Source organism: Megalopta genalis, unplaced genomic scaffold (assembly GCF_051020955.1).
Source record: "Megalopta genalis isolate 19385.01 unplaced genomic scaffold, iyMegGena1_principal scaffold0105, whole genome shotgun sequence".
NCBI classification, from domain to species: Eukaryota; Metazoa; Arthropoda; class Insecta; order Hymenoptera; family Halictidae; genus Megalopta; species Megalopta genalis.
The window spans coordinates 370,564-395,857 of NW_027476174.1; the positions used below are offsets into that span (position 1 = coordinate 370,564).

At 42.6% G+C, this 25,294-nt stretch overlaps 2 protein-coding genes across 2 annotated transcripts; both read right to left on the reverse strand.

Annotated features, from left to right (window-relative positions):
* Nucleotides 1-13,586: 13,586 nt before the first annotated feature.
* On the reverse strand, nt 13,587-14,213 carry LOC143262265 (uncharacterized). Its single transcript, XM_076528173.1, has one exon. The coding sequence runs from the start codon at nt 14,211-14,213 to the stop codon at nt 13,587-13,589; it is 627 nt and encodes a 208-aa protein (XP_076384288.1).
* Nucleotides 14,214-16,703: 2,490 nt separating this feature from the next.
* On the reverse strand, nt 16,704-24,665 carry LOC143262266 (uncharacterized). Its single transcript, XM_076528174.1, has 2 exons — nt 24,424-24,665; nt 16,704-17,505 (listed from the first exon to the last, which is right to left on the reverse strand). Exons 1-2 carry the CDS (start codon nt 24,663-24,665, stop codon nt 16,704-16,706), a joined length of 1,044 nt encoding a protein of 347 aa, XP_076384289.1.
* Between the last annotated feature and the right edge of the window lie 629 nt (nt 24,666-25,294).

The window sequence follows — 25,294 nt, forward strand, 5'->3', positions numbered from 1 at the left end:
CCAATGTGGATGGTCGGGGAATCTGTACGGCTCCGCCGCTACGGCCAACCCGGCACCCCGCACGGCCAGGAATTGCACAAAAAGGTCTTGTGCCCTGGCCGAGCGGTTCAGGTTGGCCTGAATAATAGGGCCACTAGGCCCTATTACTCATTTGTCTCGATATCCATCGCGGCCGCGGGAGCGGTGGCGTCTGTGGTTTTATTAGCCCCACCCGCCCCCGCGGGCGCGACGGTGGCATCCTTAGGTGCCGAATTCTTTTTGTTTGCCACGTTGGCCGCCGCGTTGACCACCGTGGCCTTCCTCCCCTGCTACGCCTGCTGCGTCTCGCGGTGGCGGGGTACGCCCGGCCATGGAGGCGGTGGCCGGCCAACTTGCCTACGCCCGCACAAAGCGGGAAATTTGGCTTTGCAGTGCAGCCAGCCACTTTGTGGTCCTGACTGCCGCACCCAAAACAGCAGTCGCGCCGGGGACCACCAATATTACGACACCGCCCTCCTGAGCTTCAATGAGGCGATGTCAATTTCTGCCAGGTCCACTGTGGACCTGGCAGTGGTCACCGCCTCAGCATACGTCATCGCCCCGCCGGCCGCACTGTTATTGTGATGGCAGCCGTGCGGGGCAGATGCGGCGGCAGGGGAGCCCTATTGGGGGCCGCCGGTGCCACCCGCTTGGCCGCCCTCCCGGACGGTGCAGCTTTGGCAGCTGCCGCAGGTTTAACGGCGGCAGCCGCCGTTTTAGCCTTCCGGCCAACTACTTGAGACCACACCTCAGTTTGAGATGTGGTGGAGGGTGGCGCAACGGCAGGGGCGGCCCGCGGTTGAGTGAGCTGTGCCTGGGCCGCCTTAGCGGCCACAGCCTTCCCGTACTGCTGCCCTTTCCCCCCTTTTCCTGTCCATCGACAGAGGGGAGGTCTGCACCGCGGAACCAGCTCTCTCCTGAACGATGTCAATTTGGCATTGATCAGGGAGCCGATCTGCGCAAGCAAATCTGCTGACACAGCCGCGGGTGGGGGCGAGGACTTTCCCCTCCCAAGGCGATTACTAGCATACCTACTAACGTGAAGGACTGTCCACACATTACTAAAACTTAAACGAATTGCGCAATTTGATTTCATTTTTATGTTTTTTTTTTAATTTCAAAGTGAGAATTAAGTATCACTTTGTTCAGCAGTGTACATATATGGCCTGAAATGTTGGACACATTTGTAATCGAATCGATACCAAATCGATACGTATCGATAGCAATCCGAATAGTATCAAAGATGTTGGTAAAGTATCGACACCTGTTTAATACCTTACGGAAGTATCGATACCTGTTTGACATTTTACTTAGGTAACGGTACTCGTTTGAGACAATCTGTGATAAATTTTATCCCCCTTATATATCTTTCGAAATATTGAATAACCATTTGAGAATTCACTGAAATATTTATATATCTCAGATATTAAAAATTATTAAAATAATAATAGCAATAATATTATACTAAAGTCTTCATTTTCATCTTTAAACTATACAACTAATTCAGATTACAATTTTTATTGAATTAGAATCTGTTATTGATGATCGGAAGTTTACAATAAAGAATATGTCCTACTATAATAAAATTCTGTTTTATATTTTCCATGAAACCGTATTTCTGTATGGTAATTACCTACATCTATGAGGTAGTAGTATTCAATAACACATGACTTATTTAATAATTTTTATTTGTTTATTAAAAACGAAGATATATAAAGTAGAGATTAATACAACTACTAAAAAATAATATTTTATTAACTCTATTTTCTTTTAGCCAATTTCTCTTTTTATAAATCAATTCTTCAGTTTTAGAGAACACGTGTTCTGCCGGCACTGAAGTAGGCAGTATTCAAAAATATTTTTTGGCAAACGCAAATATTTTGCTGTATTTTTTTACAATATCTTTCCAATAGATGAATGGATCTAGCTTTCTGAAATGTTTCTCTTAAATAATTTTCTAACTGTACCTGAATACACTTTTATCTCGTCTCGTAGTAGTAACTTTTGTTTCGTCTCGTTCATTTGTTTACAGTTGACACGGTGAGTGAGACGAGCTGCGATTGAGTGAAACAATGTATTCAAAATCATGTGAGTAATTTATGTAACTCGAACGTCAACACTCGAAACTCGCTGTCGCCGTAATTTGAACCGCTTCAATTTTACACTTGCTCTGAATAATTTGATTCTTGGACGGAATTATCAAATATAATATCACCGATAAGGGTTTCAGACAATTAATGAAGTACGTACCTTGACCCTAAAAACTTTATAGAAACTCCTGTATGAAAAATGTGGAAAAGAAAAGAACGATGTGAAGAAGGAATTACTAACAGCTAAGGATGTACGTATAACTATGGACGAACAGAAACACTGATGCCTTTTTCACAATTCCGAATTTTGAAATGAAATCGTGTCCGATTGAAATATTCAAATTAACAGAAAATCGAATGGCTATGACAATATCTAATTATTTACATGGAACATTTGTAAAATAGAGACTAGAATGCGAAATCGTTCCAATCATCACTGACAATACTACAAAAATGAAAAATGAAAATGATTATACTAGTTTAATATTATTGCTGTTATTATTTTAATGACTTTTAATCTCAGATAGGTATTGTTGGTATATACAATGATACTCACACATATACACACACATGTCTACAGGGGCAATAAATAAAGGTACATCCCCGAGGTTCATAAATGCAGGTACAAGCCCGACCTTCTGAAGGAATAGTATAAAAGGACTGCACGTTCCAGTGCGAGAAACTACTTCCCATAGAACTGCACTGTCGTTCGTCAGCCTAGGTGACGATCTCTCAGACAGTATCTTCGCGACTTCACATACAGTCACTTTTCTTCACACAAAGTACATTTTAAATCCGCTAGATGCTTTATTAAACACTGTATCATATTTGTATTGCATTAATAGTAAATAAACAATTAGCAAATTCCAACAGGTTATGGGCCCAGTCTCTAGTGTGAATAAAGTGTAATAAGGATAATACAAAAAAGTGTGAAACAACCAATTTTTTTTCGTGAAGAAAAGGTGAAGTGATAAAGTTTATTCTACAATGGCAGACGGTACAGGATTTCGATTTGCCATCCAGAAGTTCAACGGAGAAAATTACGCAGTATGGAGTTATAAGGTGGAACTCCTGCTGATTAAAGAAAAATTGTGGGAAGTTGTTCAATTCATGGAAGAAATGCCTACGCCGGTGGATGCAGCATGGTCTCAAAAGGATGATCAGGCACGTGCAACGATCGGACTTCTCGCAGAAGACGATCAGCTGTTGCACATAAGGAACGCCAAGACAGCACGAGAGACATGGGACGCATTTAAAGGATACCACCAAAATGCAACATTGACAAGCAAGGTATTGTTGCTCAAACGAATATGTAGAGCTGTGCTAAAAGAAGACGGTGATATGGAGGCGCATATCACTTGAATGTCAAATAACATAAACCAGTTGACAGCACTTGGGCTAGATTTGCCAGATTAGCTCATCGCGGCAGTATTACTAGGAAGTCTTCCGGAGTCATACGATACACTTTGTCACAGCATTAGAGAGTAGGCCTGAAAAGGACTTAACATCTCAATTCGTGAAGAGTAAGCTGATCGACGAGTACAAAAGTCGCCGTGGAGCTAAAGACGTAAAAGAGAGTTAGCGGTGTAACGATACAGCCATGAAGACAATACATAAAGGAAATGAAAGTGCGACGCAGAACAAGAAGAGTTGCTTTTTCTGTAAGAAACCTGGGCATTCCAAATCTGAATGCATAAAATACAAGGCTTGGCAGAAGAAACAAGAGAAAGCAAATAAAGTGTCACATGAAAATTCAGAGAATCATTCTCAAGATTACTGCATTTTAGTGAAAGATGAAAAAATATCTGGTGAAACGTGTTTCCGTGTGAAAGCTGCAGAAAATAAAGAAAATATATGGTTTGTCGACTCGGGTGCTACGAGTCATATGGTAAAAACCATGGATTTTTTCATTCATATAGATCCGAAGAAAAAGGGCAATGTACGGCTCGCCACGATGAAAATATCGCTGAAGTGAAAGGCATCGGTTCAGGTGTCATAAAGTGTGCAGTTATTAACGGAAAAATCTTTGAAATAAATGTGCGCGATGTCCTGTACGTACCGGGCCTACGGTCTAATTTATTGTCGGTGAAAAAGTTGACAAAAAAGGCTATAAACTTGTATTTGAAGAAAATGAGTGCCAGATAACCAAAAATGGGGAATTACAGGCAATAGCAAGGCTTTCCCCGGAATTATACCAGGTACAAACAGCTGAAAGGGCCTGCGCAGCAAATGAAGCCATAAAAACGAAGCATGGGGACAATTGCCAACATGTGTGGCACAGGCGCTTCGGGCACCGAGAGCTAAGTGCAATTAAGGATTTGGCGACAAAAGGATTAGCCACAGGTATCCAGGTAAGAGACTGTGGATAAAGGGAATATTGTGAATGCTGTATAAATGGAAAAATGGCACGTCAACCTTTTCCCAAAGAATCCAGCAATAAATCACGTGCAGTATTAGATTTAATACATACAGATGTTTGTGGACCTATGCAGACAGTAACGCCAGGTCAGAAAAGGTATTTATTGACTCTGATAGATGATTATTCCAAGTATACGACAGTTTATTTTATGAGTCAAAAGAATGAAGCCGCGTCCTTCATGAAACAGTTTATTGAGACGGTAAAGACGCAGTTTGAAAGGAAGCCAAAAATAATACGATCTGATCGAGGAAGGGAATACATCAATGAGAACTTAACGATGTATTTAAACAATTAAGGCATCGAGATGCAGTATACGGCTCCTTATTCACCACAGCAAAATGGAGTAGCAGAAAGAAAAAACGGATCATTGATTGAAATGGCACGGTGCATGCTACTCGATGCAAATCTCGAAAAAAAATATTGGGGTGAAGCTGTAAACAAAACAGATTGCCGACAAATGCAAAAGAAAAAACCCCATATGAGTTATGGTACTCAAAGAAGCCCGATGTAAGCAACTTACATATTTTTGGTTGCGATGCATATGTTCTTGTGCATAAAGAACAAAGAAAAAAGTTGGATGATAAGGCCGAGAAATATACATTCGTTGGTTACTCGGAAGAATCTAAAGCATATAGGCTTTTAGATTTAAAGACAAATCGAGTGAAAACCAGTCGAGATGTAACTTTTCTCGATAAAATAACCGAAAAAGAATCTCCAACTCATACAGCTTGTGATGAAGTAATTCTTTCAGAAAATACAGATTTTCATAAAGAGATACAACAAGTACAACATCACCAAGAAGAATCAGAAGCATCAGATACGCAATCAAGTATTGAATCTATCGATGAGACCGATACTACATACAGTGGACAGATTGATTATGAAACTCAACTTGATCAATGCAGACGTTCCGAGAGATCAAATAGGGGTGTACCGCCAGACCGATACATGGCTACATTAAACATGTTGAAAGCTGAAGATAATGAACCAAGGAGCATAATGGGGGCTTTAGCTGGATCCAAAAAAACTATTGGAAGAAGGCTATGGACGAAGAGATCGACTCATTAAAGGAAAATGGCACATGGGAGATCGTGCCAAAACCAAAGGACAGGGTCATTGTTACTTGTAAATGGGTTTTTAAAAGAAAGCGAAACGCTGATGGAAATGTCGAGCGATATAAAGCAAGGCTCGTTGCACGAGGATTTTCACAGAAATATGGCACCGATTATGACGAAGTTTTTGCTCCAGTGGTAAGACAAACTACTTTCAGGACCCTTTTAACAATAGGAGGTATAAAAAACACGACCATGAAACACTTCGATGCCAAAACAGCATTCCTCAATGGAGAACTGAAAGAAACAATTTACATGAAACAACCCGAAGGTTATATTATTTCAGGAAAAGAGGACCACGTATGTAAATTGAGGAAGGGCATTTACGGACTAAAGCAGGGAGCGAAGGTGTGGAATGACCAATTAGATGATTGGCTCAAGAAATTTGGATTTGTACAAAGCAACACGGATTCATGCTTGTACACGAAAAGAAATAAAACAGAAATTATCTACTTGATTATTTATGTTGATGATTTCTTAACTGCATCCAAGGATACCAATAAAATAAATGAAGTTGCTGAATTTTTAAAAAAGAAGTTTCATCTCACAGATCTTGGAATTTTAAAGCATTATCTAGGCATCGAAATTAGAAAGAATAATCAAGGATTTTATTGCATAAAGCAAACTAAATATATAGAAACATTAATTGACAGATTTGGTTTACAGGAAGCAAAAACATCGAACATTCCTCTAGATCCAGGATATGTAAAATCAAGAGATGATACGACACCAATGCCTAACAGTGAGAGATATCAGCAATTAATTGGTGCATTATTATATTTAGCCGTCAACATGAGGCCAGATATAGCAGCAAGCGTGACGATATTGAGTCAGCATAATAAGCAACCCACAGCTCATGATTGGCTAGAGGCAAAAAGAGTTCTTAGATATCTTAAAGGAACAAAAGACTATGAACTGAGGCTATGCCGAGCAGATGGACAGAAGGGGCTCATCGGTTTTGCTGATGCAGACTGGGCTGAAAATCGCACCGATAGAAAATCAAATAGTGGTTATTTGTTTCAGTATTTCGAATCATCTATAAGTTGGGGCTGTCGGAAGCAGACATGTGTTGCTTTATCTTCAACAAAAGCTGAATACATCGCTCTAGCTGAGGCAACACAAGAAGGCATATGGATAGATCGATTGCTGAAAGACTTTTTAGGGGACATTAAAAAAAAAGATTATATATGAGGACAATCAGAGCTGCCTTAAGCTCACATTTAATAAGAAATTCAGCCACAGGACAAAACATATCGACACGAAGTTTCACTTCATAAAGGAGTTGATGAATCAAGAAATTGTCGACTACAGATATTGTCCCACAGACCAGATGCCAGCGGACATGTTAACCAAGGCCTTAAATAGAATAAAGTTAAAGAATATGTCTGAAAAATGTGGTTTAATCAATCAATAAATTACGGCTGGTGTGACTATCGTCGGTATATACAAGGATACTCACACCCATACACACACACACACACACACACACACACACACACACACACACACACACACACACACACACACACACACACACATACACATGTCTACAGGGGCAATAAATAAAGGTACAACCCCGAGGTTCATGAATGCAGGTATAAGCCCGACCTTCTGAAGGAATAGTATAAAAGGACCGCACGTTCCAATGCGAGAAGCTACTTCCCATAGAACTACAGAGGCGTTCGTCAGCCTAGAAGACGATCTATCAGACAGTATCTCCGCGACTTCACATACAGTCACTCTTCTTCACACAAAGTACATTTTATATCCGCTAGATGCTTTATTAAACACTGTATCATATTTGTATTGCATTATTAGTAAATAAACTATTAGCAAATTCCAACAGGTATCAATACTTTTGTAAGGTATCAAATGGGTATCGATACTTTTGTCAGATTTCCTATTGAGTACTTTGCCACCGAATTGATTAAATATCGTCAATGGTATCGGCATCGATCCGATCACTAGGCACAGTACGCAGCGAATAGGCACTCCTTCATTTCTGTTCCTTGTAGTAATCTAGTGGCTGTCCTATAATTAGTTTGCCTTTTTTGGCTCGCCATAACTAAAGACCCCTTCTATTGCGAACTGAGACACAGTGGATAATTTCTTAGATGGATTCCGTTCAAATTTCTTTTTCTTTTCTTAGTGAAACGGTCAGCGGTTTGAAAATTTGCGAAAAATTTTCTATAAAACAGCGATAGTAATCCGCGAGTCATACAAATTTGCGGATACTTTTTATGTTTTTGGGTTGCGAAAAACTTTTACAGGGCATACTTTATCTTGTCTCCTTCTATTACATGTCCCAAATATGCTACTTCGCATTGTTGGAAATCACGTTTTCAAGTTTGTAACTTTTGCTTTCCAGAGACGTTCTGTTAATTTCTTCAATTTTTCTAAATGTTCTGGGGGACGGGGCGCGAGTAACTAAATACATTATATGAGTAGCACTTTTCTTCGAAAACCGGATTGTTCCGTCCTTCAACGGAATTTTCGGGCTGCATCCGCCTAACTTTCTCCGGGAAGAACTACCTTTCCCTTTTATCCTTAAAAAACATTTATTGACGGGGAATCTTCGGCTCAACGATACAAATTAACAGTCTTTCAACGAACGACGTGCAATCGACAAAAGGTCACGTTCATTAGGTTTTCAATTTGTAGAGCCATAGCCTTCTTTCTTGCAATTTCTAAGTTTATGATTTTCCGAACCATCTTCTTTCTGGCAATAAAGCCATTTCTGCAGTTTTGAATAATGCACACCTTCATCGGCAGCATTTTTTATAATAGGGTCGCTAGCACGCACCGCTTCGGTCGCCCGTCCAGGGTTTCTTGCTACCTGCGGCACTGCGTGCTATGTCACTTTACATTCTCTTCCATCGCATCACTGGTCAACCAATTTCGAGTCATCTGGCCACAAAACAGTATAAAAACTCGAAACCGATTCTTCTTAGGGTAGTAGTCACTCGCCAATTCATCGTCATTTAATCCCCAGTCATCGATCAGTTGTCAGTTGCTCAGTTCACACTTATTCAGCCATAATCTTATTCATTCTTGTTGAGTGGCATATTCTAAATCAACCAAACAGTTATCCTTTTTAATTAAACGGACAACGATATCGATCCACTCCGTCGCGCAGCGTAATCGGCTTTACGACCCGAGAGATAGTTTATATCGCGGAGTGACGATATCGGGTGCGAATACGACGCATCCAAATCACGGATAGCAATGAGTCCATTAACCTTTGAAATGTGGCTATGGCGTTCCTTTGTCCGAAGGGCATTCTATTAAATTAATAATGATCACACGGCGTGGAAAATGCTGTCATGGCATTATCGCACAGTGGTGGTCTCAAGTGAGGTAACTTTTGGCAGAAAATAATTTTTCAAATTTAATTTACGAAAAAAATGAGACTTCCTATGAACTTTCGATGAACTATACTTAAATATGAGGATGTAAAATTAATATTTTTAAATTGAAGTTTAAAATCTTTGATTTAGTTATACGGTTAGGAACATTAAGATATACTAGTTTGTTCTACATCTTAACGTTTAATAGTACTCATCTTGTAGTTATTTAATTGCGGTTTAAGCAGGCTTTAATTAACATGCAAGGAATACAAAAATGATTTCAATTTAGACTTCACGAAGGATTTAAAAAAAGAACGATAGAACTGCAGAAACTATTCGAAATTCGCAGCCACATTGTAAATATCGATACTCTCATTCCGCGGCGGTGATTACCACTCCGCCGCGCTAGTATCTTCAATACGGATGGTTTCTGATACAAGATCGCCTCAAATATTTTCGAAGACTTAAGCCTTCCATAAGTTTCAACAAAATCGGCTTGTGTAACTTGAATGATATTCTACAGATTTCGATGAAATTTTCAGTATGCTAATCTGTTATTAACAAAATAAGATAAAATTTAAAACTTGAATTTTACAATTATTTTCTGTAGTTTTAACCAGCTTTAATTCCTACAAAATTTCTTTTTGGTACTTAGGTCAATTTTTTAAAAAATAATTTCTTCTTAAATGGATTTTATCGAACAATTCTATAAAAAGCATATACTATTTCTCTCGTCCTTTCCTAATTCGATGTGATCTCGATGTTGAGAGCCATCTTTGTCCTGCTCGCCTCCAGTGTGCACATTCGTATCTATTGCCTCGAGTCGTCTGTTAGTCATTCCTCTGACGGCTTGATTCTTCTCCTCGGAAACCCTAAACGAGAAAGCCACTTGAGGGTGTCATAAAATAGTATTCTCTGGAATTGCTGTCGAGGACGAGAGGTCTGTCCCAAAACTATGCTCCAGCACGCAGTTTCTTTTTACCATTGTTATCGTAAACGAGAATTTCGAAGCATTGCACAGCATATGGTGTATCTCGACGTATTTTGTTCCTTTTTGATGAAACCATTTTTAAATAAATCCTAGACCCTATCTGATATATTACATAATGTTGTCTACTTCTTCTTTATTGAAAATTGTGGACCAAAGTAATGAGGACGTAAAATAATTGATGTTTATTTTTCACAGGAATAGAGAAAAGACTATTCCTCAATAACATAATCTATTGCAATCAATGTTCCAAATTTTTCAAATTTTCTGTTAGGGTTTGCTCGTATATTTGCTATTCTACTTGGAATAAATAATATTAACGACACTAAGGGAATCGTTAAAGTAATATAAAATTTCGAGTTACTGCAGTAGCTGCAATGTAATTTAAGTTATAATTTTTTCTATAATTTAAATATTTAATCTTTTTAATTTACTTCTCATCAACGAATTTTATTATGTATGACGATGCATTATTGTTTTATACCATATTAATCGATCTCGTAGTAATATGACTGGAACTTTTGGATAGATTAAATATATGTACTACTCGATTAAGAACATCTACCATTTTACATTTTCGACTACTTTCATGAATACGGTACGATATTTTTACAGGATAATTTATGCTGATATTCATTTGCATCTTCCGAATAGTATGCTGTATAATTTGCTGTATAAAAAAAGATATAAATATTGCAGATTATTGTAATTGCGAAACAAATGACAACCGAACAAAGTTGTACATTATTCAGACAATAAATTATAAAAACGTTTCGAACAAAAGATACTTTATCTTTATTGGACATTGGAGGGTCCGAATAAAATAAGTATCTTTATTCGACGAGTACGAAATAAATCATTTTATTCGTCGAGAATTTGCCCGACTAATAAAAATACTATTTAATTATCAACACGTACTTTATATTGTTCGAAAACAAAAACAAATCAATATTCATAAAATTGTTTTTCAAATAAAGATAGGAAGGTGTGGATGATTGGTCTCAAGACTCCGATTATGCGTTCTAAGTATCCTGGTTTTCGTTTCGAGGTAATAAAGTGTGGGAGTCGAGAGCCATTCGTGATTTACTGTTTATTCGTGATCGCTCGAGAATCAACGTTAACGAAACTAACTAACTTTTTACACCCGGGCCGCGACTCAGTTCGACTGTTCGAACAAATGACGGACAAAAGATCGTTGGCGACATCGGGTCGGCCGCCGTTCGCATCCCCGCGGCTCTCGCTCGCCAAGCGCGGTGCGATGCCCGTCGCCGTGGCCGCCACATACCGTATCCGACAAAAAGATGGCATACTTTAAAACTAATGTTATTTTTATTTACATAACATTACAAACAAAATCCTGTTTCCATATAAATTTGCAACATACCACTATAAACATACACAAATGAAATAAAATTGCATTTCGCACGTGTAAACAATTTTATTTGAAAAAGAGAATTTGTATAGAAATACAATGGGACAAAATATTGGCACACATAACTAAAAATTATGCATGTTAATAAATCAAGGAATTATATCAGATGCCTAATGTTTTGTGACTCCATCTTTCCATTTATTAACAGTCATTATTATCTACGTAGTTTCTTTATTAGTTTTTGCTCTTCTTGCTCCTTCTCATCTTAAATACATTTTTGTCATTCGGAAATGTTTCGAAATTGTCTGCCATTTGCATGGTTATGATTTTCGCAAAATTTTTAGCGATATGACCTTGCTGATCAATCCTCGAGAAAAAAATTCGCGGCATCATCCTGTTGAAAAATGCAGGGTATTCCTGAATCTATATACAAGCGGGCACCGGGTTATTCTTCATAAAAAAGAAATGAAAATGATATGGAATAACTTCTTTTTTTTTAGGATTTTGTTTTCGAGAAAACCAGGTTTGAATTCTTACTTCATACATACGTTTTTCCAGCTATAAGCGATGTACATCGCTTAGCAAATTTTCAATCTCGATTTTCTCGAATACTAAATCCCAAACAAAAAATATTCTTCTACACTTTCTTCATGTTTTTTTATTTGGAATTACATGGCGCCGCAACATAATTCTTAGTTAAATATGCTATCACTTTTCCCACTATATTTCCATAAAAATTCTTTTCTTCTAAGTAAAATTGTTTAAACTGGCGTAACGTAATTTATTTCATTTGTGTATGTTCATAACAGTAATTTACAAATCTGTATAGTATTAGAATCTTGGTTATTACCTTAAATAAATCTAAATTACGTTAACTTTAAAGTGTGCTATCTATTCGTCCGGCATTCTAGCCCGTTGAGTTTCTTCTTCTTTGAGCTTCTTCACATGTCGCGAAGTAAAGATATTTTTCTACCAGAAAGTATCAGTGCACATTTCATTTTACATCCACTTCCAATACATACATTTTTTATGCAAAGCACATTTATTCGTGGCGTCGAATAAAATTTTCATCTTTTTTCTGTATCTTTATTTGAAGGCTACGAATAGATTTGCGGATGACTTTTGCTAGAATTTAGAAGATTCAAACTTGTTTACATACTTGAATATACCTTCATAAAGTAGGGATTGAAAACAATTATGACATCGGTTTCAATTCGTGAAAGAATTATGGAGAACCCAAAAATTCTCATCAAACAGTTTCCATTGTTTAAAACCGATATTATATGGATTCCATGACTGTTAATTTCCAGTTCAGTGTGATAGCCAGATAGGTTAAGTGTGTTAATTACTGTGCCCATTAAAGTGGCGTCCGAAGTTTTCGACAAATTATATGGTTTTCTTTATCTATGGTGCACTTCGTAAAAAACATTTAAAATATATGTTGATGTCTTTTACATAAATACAAATACAAAATATTTAACAAAATATAAATAGTAGTTTTTGATCGAGTTACTGTGCCTTGTAAGAATGAAAAGTTAACTACTGCGTACTTGTTATTGAGCCTTTTCTAGTTATCATCTGTGTAACGCAATGTGTTCGGGGTACAACGGAAGGACACAGAGTGAAATTGCACTAGATTTTATTCGGAGATGTATATAAAATGACGCGCGGTGCTGATGGATACTAGATGGAGCGCGGCGGAATAGTTAAACGTGTAGAGGCTCGGCGTAATGCTTAGACGAGAAGAATTTCAGTTTCTTGCCGCTGTTATTTATATTATGTCCCCCAAAAAGGCCACGCCTTTTTGGGAGACTCGCTGTCTTCTTTTCCCCCGCTTAGTTTGGCGGGGGAGGCAGCCATCGTCGAACCCTCGCTGTAGGGGCGCGCTGGCCGTTCGGCCGGGTAGCGGTACGCGGCCGGCGACTTTCTCCGCGACTAGGCCTGCAGTGCATGTGGCAGTGATAAAAAACAAAGAGACAAAGAAATTTCCGGGTCTTGCAAACGTCAAGGACGTTTTCTCTCCGTCGAACCCTTGACATCTGCAAGCGGACAGTTTTATGGTTATTACGGTCGCCGACCGTGTGCCGCTACATCACCCCCTTGCCAGTGTAAACGCTATATTATGACTATATAAAAAAAAAGAATACAAATTTTGTATCCGCTCGCGGTGTTCCTTATTATATGTGTACAGTGGGTTTTTCGTCTTATATGCTAAAGTATATACATGTGGTATCTTTAATTTAACGCGCGATGTATCGGTCTGTAAATTTAACTGTGCGGCCGGATCGTGTAGTAATCGGTGCTGAACTGTTTTTTAAGATGCTATGCGGCGCGTTAGCAATTTCGCGGTGGCTTGCTTCTTTGCTTTTCACTCTACTATCGTGCTCATCGCTTACTATATGCGCCGGTTTTAAGCGATCTATTGAGACTGTTTTCTCCTGACTGCCTACTCGTATGGTAAAATTTTTATCTCCGCGTTTCAAAACTTTGTACGGTCCGTCGTATGGAGATTGCAATGGTGATTTTACTGCATCGTGTCGGAGGAAGACGTACTCGGTTGTGCCTAGATCTTTATGGACGAATATACTTTTGTGACCGTGGTTTGTTGCTGGACGCGGTTTTAATTTTTGAATTTTGTGTCGTAGTTGGTTTACGAATTCTGAGATGTCGGTCTCTGGGTTTGACATGAAAAATTCTCCTGGAAGTCGGAGGTTGCTGCCGTAGACCATCTCTGCTGGGGTTGTTTGTATGTCTTCCTTCACTGCGGTCCTTATCCCTAATAATATAAGGGGTAAGGCTTCTGTCCAGTCGTCGGTATCGTAGCACCTTATGGCGGCTTTTAATTGCCGGTGGAGTCTTTCGACCATGCCGTTAGCTGCTGGGTTGTACGCCGTCGTTCTGATGTGCTTGGCGCCGGTTCTTCGAGTTAACTATTTGAAGAGCTGGGACTCGAATTGTCTGCCTTGGTCAGTGGTGATTTTTGCGGGTATCCCAAAACGCGCAATCCATCCGGTTACCAAGGTTCTCGCTACTGTCTCTGCGGTGATGTCTTCCATTGGGATCGCCTCTGGCCAACGGGTGAAGCGATCGACGCAGGTAAGACAGTAGCGAAATCCTTGTGAAATCGGTAGTGGCCCTACTATATCGATATGGACATGTTCGAATCTGGAGTTCGGTGGTTCGAACCTGCCTGTTGGTGATATTGTATGGCGCGTGATTTTGTTTCGTTGGCATTGGGTGCACTCTTTGGTCCATTGGGTGCAGTCTCTGTTCATTGCTGGCCACACGAAACGGTCCGCGATTAGTTTTTTTGATGGTCTTGTTCCGGGGTGTGATAGACCGTGCAAAGTTTTGAAAATTTGTCGGCGATAATTTTTGGGCACGTATGGTCGGACGGTAGGTGTGGCGATGTCGCAATATACCTCTACATCTCCTCCGGTAGCCGTTGGAAAACGTAGTTTTTTTTAAATTAAGCGCCGTCTCAGCCAGTAAGAGACGTTGGAGCTCTTCATCTGACTCTTGAGCTTCGGCTATTTGTCTAATGTCTACGCATGCTGGTCTGTGTAATTCCTCTACCCGGGATAGAGCGTTCGCGACTATATTGTCTGTCCCGTTGACGTGTCGTATGTCCGTCGTGAATTGTCCTATGAAATCTAGGTGCCTGAATTGTCTAGGTGTACATTTCTCTGGCCGCTGTTTAAAAGCGTAAACCAGAGGTTTGTGGTCTGTGAATACTATGATTGCCTGTCCTTCGATTTGGTAACGGAATCGTCGCACGGCGGTGTACATTGCTAACAGTTCTCTGTCGTACGCGCTGTATTTTCGTTGTGCCGAGGAGAGGGTTTTGGTGTAAAATGCTATAGGCTGCCAGGTGTTGCTGACCCGTTGTTGTAAAACCGCACCCATTGCGTAGTCGGATGCATCTACACTAAGTGACAACTGCGCGCCAGGTACTGGATGCGCCAAGAGGGTAGCTTGCGCTAGTGCCTCCTTTACCTGTGCAAAGGCAATATCGGCGTCTTGTGTCCAGTTTACCTGCGAGTTTCCACGTGTAGGTGCACCTTTCAACAGGTCGGTCAACGGGGCTTGCAATCTTGCTGCACCTTGAATGAATCGGCGGTAGAAGTTGACCATTCCTAAGAATCGTCTCAACTCGCGTACGTTTGTGGGTTTGGGGAAACTACGGATTGCCTCTACTTTGTCTGGGTTCGGTGTCGTCCCTTTGCAATTTACCGTGTATCCCAAAAAATCTATCGTATCTTTGCCGAATGTGCATTTAGCTGGATTAATTACAACTCCGTATTCTTGTAGGCGTGTAAAAATTTGTTTAATATGATCTAAGTGTTCGGTTTCGTCCCTGGATGCTATTAATATGTCGTCTAGGTATGCATAGCAGAAATCTAAACCGCGTAAAACTTCGTTGATAAATCTCTGAAATGTCTGGGCAGAGTTCCGTAGTCCGAACGGCATCCTAACGTATTCAAAAAGACCGAATGGAGTTGTAATTGCAGTTTTCTCTATGTCTGCGGGTTCAATTGGAATTTGGTGGTATGCTTTAACCAGGTCTAATTTTGAAAAAATTGTTTTTCCGTGCAAAGCTTGGGAAAAATCTTCGATATGAGGCAACGGGTAACGGTCCGGGATTGTGCGCGTATTTAGTGCGCGATAGTCGCCGCAGGGTCGCCATCCATTGTCCTTTTTCTGGACTAAGTGAAGGGGTGAGGCCCATGGACTTTTGGATGGCCGAATCACTCCTTCTGATAAAAGGTGTTGGAATTCCTGTCTGGCGCTTTTTAACCTATCGGGGGCGAGTCTCCTCGGTTTCGCGAAAATCGGTGGTCCGTCCGTAGTCTGTATGTGGTGTGTAATGCTATGTTTTGCTGTTTTGTTTGTCTGTGGCGGGCGAGTTATTTCCACGAAGGCGGTTAGGAGTTTGATGTAGGGTGAATCGCCGACAACCGTTTTAATTGATTCTATATCGGCGGTCCCTAATATTCCGCGTGCTGTAACGTTTGTATTATTGTCTATGAGTCGCTTATTCTTAATATCTACAAGCAAGCCGAAGTTCTTTAAGAAGTCAGCACCGATTATGGGTTTCGAAATGTCCGCGATTACGAATTTCCATGTTAGGACGCGACGCAACCCGAAGTTTAGGTGCAGGACGATGTCACCATACGTCGAGATGGTTGACACGTTTGCTGCGTACAGGGTGTAGTTACTTTTCGTCGGTCGTCCTTTTATTAGGGATCGCGGGTATACACAAATATCGGCGCCGGTATCGATGAGGTACTGTACCTTCGTGTCCTTATCCATCATGAAGAGGCGGCTTGTTTTGGGATCGGCGCTCCTCGCCTCGTCTAGGGCCGATCGGTCTCGTTTCCCTGCTGGCTGACGTGTGTGCAGGGTGTTGTACATCGTGTGGCGCGGTCTCCGAATTTTCGGTGATACCAGCAGACGCCTGGCTGGGATGGGCTTCGCGTTCTGCTCCGTCTTCGCCATCCGTTTCGTGCTGGTCTGCGGTCCCGGCTTCGTCGGCTTTCCGTGGCATCGGCGGTGCGTTTCGTCAGCTCTGCTACTTGTTGCGTTAGGCGGGTCATTTGCTCACGCAGGATGTCGAATTTGGTATCGGATGATGCCACAGCCGAGCATTGTCCCGACGGGTTGAGCTCTTTTACTTTATCTGCCAGTTCCGCCATCTTGTCCAGCGGCGAGTCCATTTGCGTTGCGAGGATGGGACGCATCGATGCTGGCAGTCTATTTAAAAATAGCGTCCGCAGGAACTTGTCAGTCACGGTACTGCCGGCCAAATTCCTGATGTGACGTAGGAATTGGGATGGTGTCCGGTCTCCGATCTCTTCTCGCTCTATGAGTTGGTGGATCCTCTGCTCCTCTGATGTCGACAGCCGCCGAATTAGCTCGTCTTTTATTTTCTTGTATTTGTCGGTTTCCGGAGGGTTTCCTATTATGTCTTGCACCTCCTCCATGCATCTGTAGTCCAGATTCGACGTGATATAATAGAATTTGGTCGTGTCGGCTGTTATGCCGTTTAAGGCGAATTGTCCTTCGACTTGGGCGAACCACAACGTCGGGTTGTTGTGCCAAAAGGGCGGTATACGTATACCCACTTTGTTGATTTCGGGGGTTCCCGTCACGTTGTCGCTGTTTCCAAACATGGTTTTTTTTTTGAGTTTCGTTAACTTAGAACGGATGATTCACTGTCCCTGACTGGTCCCTCGTTGCGATCACGTCGGGGTCACCAATTGTAACGCAATGTGTTCGGGGTACAACGGAAGGACACAGAGTGAAATTGCACTAGATTTTATTCGGAGATGTATATAAAATGACGCGCGGTGCTGATGGATACTAGATGGGGCGCGTTGGAATAGTTAAACGTGTAGAGGCTCGGCGTAATGCTTAGACGAGAAGAATTTCAGTTTCTTGCCGCTGTTATTTATATTATGTCCCCCAAAAAGGCCACGCCTTTTTGGGAGACTCGCTGTCTTCTTTTCCCCCGCTTAGTTTGGCGGGGGAGGCAGCCATCGTCGAACCCTCGCTGTAGGGGCGCGCTGGCCGTTCGGCCGGGTAGCGGTACGCGGCCGGCGACTTTCTCCGCGACTAGGCCTACAGTGCATGTGGCAGTGATAAAAAACAAAGAGACAAAGAAATTTCCGGGTCTGGCAAACGTCAAGGAAATTTTCTCTCCGTCGAACCCTTGACATCTGCAAGCAGACAGTTTTATGGTTATTACGGTCGCCGACCGTGTGCCGCTACAATCTGTATCTAAATTTCTGTATACACTAAAATATTGAACATCAAAATAATCTTTATAATATTTTTAATATGTGTTTTGTATAAACTTTAATTTCTGTATATTTAATTCTCAATAGTATTTGATATGTATTCCTTATATATTTTGATGTTTTTTATTTTATTTTCTATTTTACCACATTCATGCTTTTATTAGATCTTTCATACTTGCACGCTTATGTGTATGTATAGTTGGTATTCGTACATCTACTGTATACATATATACATATACATACATATACATACATATATATATATATATATATATATACCAATATCATATTTACGAGACAAGGGGGATTAATTGTTTAATTAATTTTTTCTCAAGCGTCTATTAATTACAAATTTTTCGTCAATACAAAGCACTTACTTTTACTTTTTCGTTTCATTTATGAGAAGTCATACTGAAAATATAGTTTCTGGATGAATCAAACAGATACGAGTAACTTAATTAAATCGTTACTTATCTCACATTCTTCGCAGGAAGATTATGCTAGACTCTTTAAGTAAGAAGCAAAAACAGTCGCGTAGACTAGAGTCGGGTAAGAGGGGCATCGTTCCTGACATCTACTTGTCGGTAAACATGTTACTATGTCAGATAAACAGAGTCCAAATAAACGGATGTCTACTGTAATAGCAAAATTGTATCAAAGTAATTTAGTTATTGTCTAGTATATTAGTCTTTCTATCATCTAGAAAAAATTCAAATCATTTGATCCAGTTTCAAAGAAGTTGTAGTAGTTTCTCTCATCCTCGCATAATTTTAGTCTGTCATCACTGACGCCGTGATATTGCAATGGCCTTGTATTTTATCAATTTTCTCGCTACGCGAATACTAAGGTTCGACGGAGTCTGCGAATACGTGTGTTGCGGCACGCGCCGCTCCTCCTTTGACTCGAATTCCCGAAAGGCAATTCATAATACAATGACATAACTTTTTTTTAATTTCAACATTTTAATACTTATTTTTTAAATATATTCCTGATACTTATATGATTAAAATGACACCAAACATGATATAGTTTGGACAAATATTTCTGTTTACAATAAAATCAAAGACGACATAATTTCGATTACATTTATTTATCAAATACTTAATGTGTAATTCATTTTATTTTATTATCGTTGTAGTTATCTAAGTAAAATACATTGTTATTTTTAAAAACTCTACTTGAAAAGCTGCATTGATATCATGCATAATTAGAAGAGTACAAAATTGTATTCTACGTTAAATTGTTTTGTTGCATATCGTCCTTGGAATTGTGAAGTGTCGTGGCGAAAGGTGATGATTTTCCTCCATTCTTTAATAACACATAATGTAACAGAAAATTAATTTGTAAATAATTCATATTCAAATAGGCTGCGAATTTTTACCATTGTATGATTACGTATGTACTTACTTATCTGATGCTCTCTTGCCGAAGAGATATGATTTTAATGCCTGCACGAGATATTTTATGTAAGATGGTGTAGCTGCTATTTCAAATGTTAGTCTCTCGATTAGAATACGTAATTTCTGTTCACAATTTCCTTACTGTGAAAAATCATTTCATACGGATCTTCTTGAAGTTCTTTCGTTTCTTCATTTACGTTTCTTCTTTCTTCCTCCTGAGAGCCTAATAAAAATTGTGTGACATGTAGAACGAGGCTTGAACTTTATCACCGTATGTACTAACTTATTAAAGAAAAACAAATATAATAAACAATTCATTTTACAAGTATTGGAAGATTATCGGTGACGTCATCCAAATGCCAGCAAATCAATCTGAATAAAAGCCGTATATTGACCAGTATGTAACATTTTATAAGATATTTCAATTAATTTTATTATAACGTATAATTTTAAATTAAGTCTCGATAATATTATATACACGTAAGATTATATTTTCATTAAAAAATATTTAGTACTGCCTCTAAAACAGTGGAGCACATTTATATTAAAATTAACGTAAATAATAGAAATTTCAAATCTTTGATCCCGATGCGACACCGGTTACCATTGTCCAGTCGCTTTGAAATTTTACGCACATTATTTCTTCACGCTCAAAAATCATTTTTTACACATGTAACTAAGGAACACCCTTGTGGTTACTTTTTCTTGTACCTCTGTCCTGTTTGGCGGGGGAAATGGTCATCGTCTTACCATATTTTTCAAATGCTAATTTTGGGGATTTTACGAGGTCACGCTGACCGTGCGGCCGCTCAGTCCCGTGGCGGTACGTGGTCGGCGATGTTTTTATCAGCGAAATCCGCCGTGTACGTGAAAGTAGTAAAAGAGCAAAATCATTTCCGGACATGCGAACACTAACCCCTTCCCGTGCCATTTAGCTCGACGAAACTCGACTACCCAAGCGGTAGCCGTCAAAGCGCGCTAAACAGTCCAGACCAGACTGATGCTCGAGGACAGTCGCAATACGAGCCGAAATGTAAATACTAGTAGTAGTATTGATGAAAATACGAGAAGTAAACGCTAATCCTTTTACTTTTATAGATATCATAATTTTATTATTGTTGCGTACGGCACAAAATAATTGCCGGAGGTCGTAAGGAGACAAAATGATGTAGTCCGACGACGTGTCGCTCGCTGAGGTATGTCGGCCTCCACAGTCCACGTAAACTTGTATAAAATGTGTTGCGCACGGCGCAAAAGAATTGTTAATAATTACGATTGTTGGAGCACGGTTCCGTTCACCGTAGAAAAGTGAAGCAGGGATTCGGATGGTCGCAAGGGCGCAGAATTAAACACGTGACGTTAACGACCAAAATCTTGACAATCCAAATTGTATTGCGTTGCACTGTATTGTATCGAATTGTAACGTTTATCGAAATGTGCGGCAGTATATATAGACACCTGGCCGATGTTCAAGGGGAAGCATCGTCAGGTGTCGATGGCCGGGTCATTGCCTTCTAAGGCAAAAACGCCGCGTATACATACGGCCGAAGCGAGCGTTTGACGGTCGGGCCAACGCACGTTGATCGTGTTATTGTCTCGCCGCCTCGCCGTTTATACGAGAAAAAAGGAGCCAAACCAGCGTGGCACACGCGCGGCGATTAAGAGCGGTAACTCGGCGACGAGTTCGCGCCACGGCTGGTTGAGCTCGTCCGGGAGCGGAGCATCCCAATCCGCACCCCCCAACCATAGCTCCTGCAGCAATATTTTTACTTTGATTACTGCCGATGCCGACCAGCCTAGCGGATCGTACAAGCGCGCGATCACCGATATCACCGCTCTCTTCGTGACCGACGGAGCGGAGTCTGGGACGACGGTGAACCCGAAGGAGTCGGAGTCCGGACTCCAATCCACCCGCAACACGGGATGGTGCTGATGAGCAGCCCCCGTGAGGTCCACCGCCGCCGACTTCTGGCTATTCGCCAACACCAGAAGGGTGTTGGCTGCCCATTTTCCTGGCTTGAAGCCCCCACGCCCTAGGAGGTGTGTGAGCTCGTCACGGCAGGCTTCTCGATGTCGGCCTTGAGGGCGAATCGCGGGACTCGCCAGCGCAACAGTACCGAGAAGATGTCTCACTGCAACTTCGGCCCGGTCAGTAAGTAATCGTTCAGCGACAGTCCGTTTGAAGTGGGGCTGGAGGCCTTGAAAACAACGCGGAAGCGCGGTGTTCCGTCCACGTTCCGCTTGACCACTGGGTGGTGCAGAGGGAACACCGCGCCATCCTGCGGTCCCTGAGGGGCCTCCTCCATATGCTCGAGGGCGTCATATTCGGCCAGAAAGTCCCGGTACGCGGTCTCCAACTGACTGTCGCCCCTGAGTCGCCGCTCGACTCCACGGAGCATGACTAGGGCACGGCCCTTTGACGAGCCGAGAGCGAGGGGTGGTTCGGTACGCAGGGGTAACCGAACCACGCATCGTCCGTCCGCCCGCCGTGAGACTGTTTTGACGAAATGTTCCTCGCACCTCGACTCGTCAGGGGAGAGAACAGATTTGGGACTCGCCTCCTCGAGCTCCCAGAACAATCGCAATTGCTGCTCCAACTGCTCCTCCGCGCGACAGTGCAGGGACGCCACGGAGGGATCGGGATCGTTCGCGGGTGTCGATGCGGCGCCCGAGACGACCCAACCGAATACCGTTTCCTGCGCGATGGGCTGGCCGGTCGTTCCGCTGCGCAGGCCGGGACCGATCACATCACCGTAACGATCGGCCCCGATTAAGAGATCTACTGGGAGATCTAAAGTCGGATCAGGGTCCGCTAAAACGAGGTCCTGCAGATGCGGGTAAATGCGAATATCGACGGTCGTCTTGGACGCGTGCCCAGTTAGTCTCCGGAGGACGAACGCGGAAAGCGGCACAGGAGCGTTCCCGCGCCCGGTCAACCGTAAGACCAGGTCGACCCGCGAAGTTACACGATCCACCGGCGCGTCCCCCGCACCCGCCACGGTGATAGCCGCGGGCCGTTTAGGAATGCGGAGGGCCTGGACGAGGGATTCGGAGACGAAGGTCGCCTCCGATCCCTGGTCCAACAAGACCCTCACCGGCCTTACCCCCCCCCCCCGGCGCGTGTCACTACCCATACTAGAGCGGTCGCGAGCAGTACGGCACTGCTCCCGCTCCAGCGTGCGACGCAGTTGTGGACCGCGGACGATGCGGAGATGTTCGTCGCTGCCTCCCGCCTGGGTTCTACCGTGGTTGACTGTGGCCCGCCAACAACCCCGGAATTCTGTTGAATCAGGGTGTGGTGCGAGCCGTTACAATCGGAGCAGCGCGACGCGGAGGGACACCATGTCGCGGGGTGTCCCGAACCGAGGCAGTTGAAACAGCAACCGCGCGCCCTAACGAAATCCCTGCGCAGGTTGAGCGCCATACCCCTGAACGCAGGGCACCGGAACAGCGGGTGGTTGTCGCCGTACTTTCGGCAACGGCTCGCCGTCGTCGTCGCCATCGCGTGGGAGCGTACCGGTGGTGGAGGTCGGCCCGGCCTACGCTCCGCGGAGGTAGCCGAGGGCTCCGGAGCCATCCTGAGCTCCGCGAAGGACCCGGCCCGATGCTCCAGGAACTCGTCGAGACTGGCGTACGTGGGTGGATCAACGGCGGCGCGGGTTTCGTGGATCCACTCCTCTCTCGACTTTGGATCGAGTTTTTCCACCGTTAGGTGGACCAGCAGGTCGTCCCAGTGGTCCACCGGCCGCCTCAAATTTCGCAGCTGGGCCTACGCCTCCTTAGTGCGACGACGCAGCAAGGCGAGAACGCTGCCGTCGCGATCGCGGGTGAGCGGCGCAAGGGCCAGGATGCTCGACAGGAGCGCACTGACGACCAGCCGCTTCCGGTCATACCTCTTGACCAAGGCCGCCCACGCGATGCCAAAGTTCGCCGCTGTCACGGAGTAGTGAGGTACTGTAGTCGCTGGACGTCGTGAAGAGTCAAGTTCTTCACGACCAGCGACTCAAACTGATCCGAGAAGCTCGGCCACTCCGTGTAGCAGCCGGCGAACCTTGGCAATGGGAGTTGCGGTAGCTGCGCCACGGGCGCGCTACAGGACTCTGATTCCCTAATCTGGCTTGCGTCAGCCAGCGGAGCAGAGCGCAGCAGAGCAGAGCAGAGCAGAGCAGTTCCCGCAACGTTATAATACTCGCCCAGAATTTGCTCCTGTAGAGAAACAAAGAGAGCTTCATTTAGATTCGTCCACACCGACAAGCATCTTGTGGCACTCGGTAAAAACTCGACGAACATCTCGCTGTTCCTCTCGCAGAACAATATAAATACTAATCAAATAAACTAAATACGCGATGTCGGACAAATACCGGATAAATTGCTTCGCTTTCGTCATCCGCCTTCCCTCTTTTAACATCCACGTTCTTCCTTTTCCATCGGTAAAATTGATGGGAAAACGTTGTTGTTTTCTTAACCCTTTGCGCTCAAAGCCGTTTCAACTGTAAACCTAAAATAATTGTTCCGTCTTACAGTGTTCCCATTTTACATGACATGGTGCAAATCTAGACTTTCTTGATATAAGAATTATTTGATGATACAAAAATTCTAGCGGTGCCTCGGAGTGCACCCCTCGAGGGTTAACTCGCAAAGGGTTAATACATACTTCCAATAACAGTTTTATCTCCGAATCTGTGTTCATCTTTGAATGTTGTTTCACTCGTTTACAAAAAGGTTTGTAAAGTTTATACGATTTTTCTCGCCGAGTCTTTGCCCGAACTGCGTCTCTAACGTGCTCGATAATTTTTCGCTCGCGTGCACACGATTCTCATGGTCGATACCAGAAGGGTTGAATTCGCTGGCGCGGCGAGCGTTGCCAGTACACTCACCTGATACTCCGTTGGGGGCCTAACGCATAAAGGATCCAGGACACCCTGGTGACCGTGGTATCGAGACCGGCGAATATGAACGTGTTCACCTCGTTCCGAACGTCCTCGTCGGTGAGGGCGTCGCCGTTCTGCGACAGATCTAACAGCAAGTCCAGCAAAGTCTGGCACTTGGTAACCCTTCCTCCACGCAATGATCTGCGAACAAGATCATTGTACGTGACACACGTGGCCCTCGATGCCATTCTCCCTTTATGCACCTCGTTCGGGTTAGACGGTGAAATGAGAATATTTACTTTGTCGACGAAGCCTTGAACGACGCCCCATCTCGTTAATTTGAAGATCGGATCGAAAGACATCCAGACGTTTAGGAATCTTCTTTGGGAGATCGAGGCCAATCTGAGAAGACGACGGAATATTTCTGTCGAAGTGTAACTTGCATATTTTTCGACTGAATGTATTTTATTCAAGTTTTTTAATTAGCTTCCCCTTGGCTAGGCTCGCGGAGAGTTACGATCGAATTGCTCGAGGAATTTTAATGAATAAAGGTTACATCGCAATTCAATCGCGTTGTAATTCTGTCACATCGTGATTCAATTACATTGTAATTCGATCGCATTGCAATTCAATTACATTGTCATTCGATCACATTGTAATCTGTGATTCGGATCTCTATTCAATTCGATTCAATTACAATGCAATTCGTAATTCCAATCGCAGCACAATTGCAAAATACTGGACAATTAAATTGCATGAATCGCAAATGATGATGCAACCGAATTGAAATTCCCGAATTCAAAAATAATAAATTAATAAGTAAGACTTCGAAAACATTGAGACATTAAAGTCGCGTTCGGTCCAGTATCGAAGAAGT

Coding starts and splice junctions, on each gene's coding strand:
- LOC143262265 (XM_076528173.1), bottom strand. CDS start 14,213: ATGGTCGAAAGACTCCACCGGCAATTAAAAGCCGCCATAAGGTGCTAC.
- LOC143262266 (XM_076528174.1), bottom strand. CDS start 24,665: ATGGCATCGAGGGCCACGTGTGTCACGTACAATGATCTTGTTCGCAGA. Junction 17,506..24,423: donor GGCCCCCAACGGAGTATCAG/GTGAGTGTACTG, acceptor GTTTGGAAACAG/CGACAACGTGACGGGAACCC.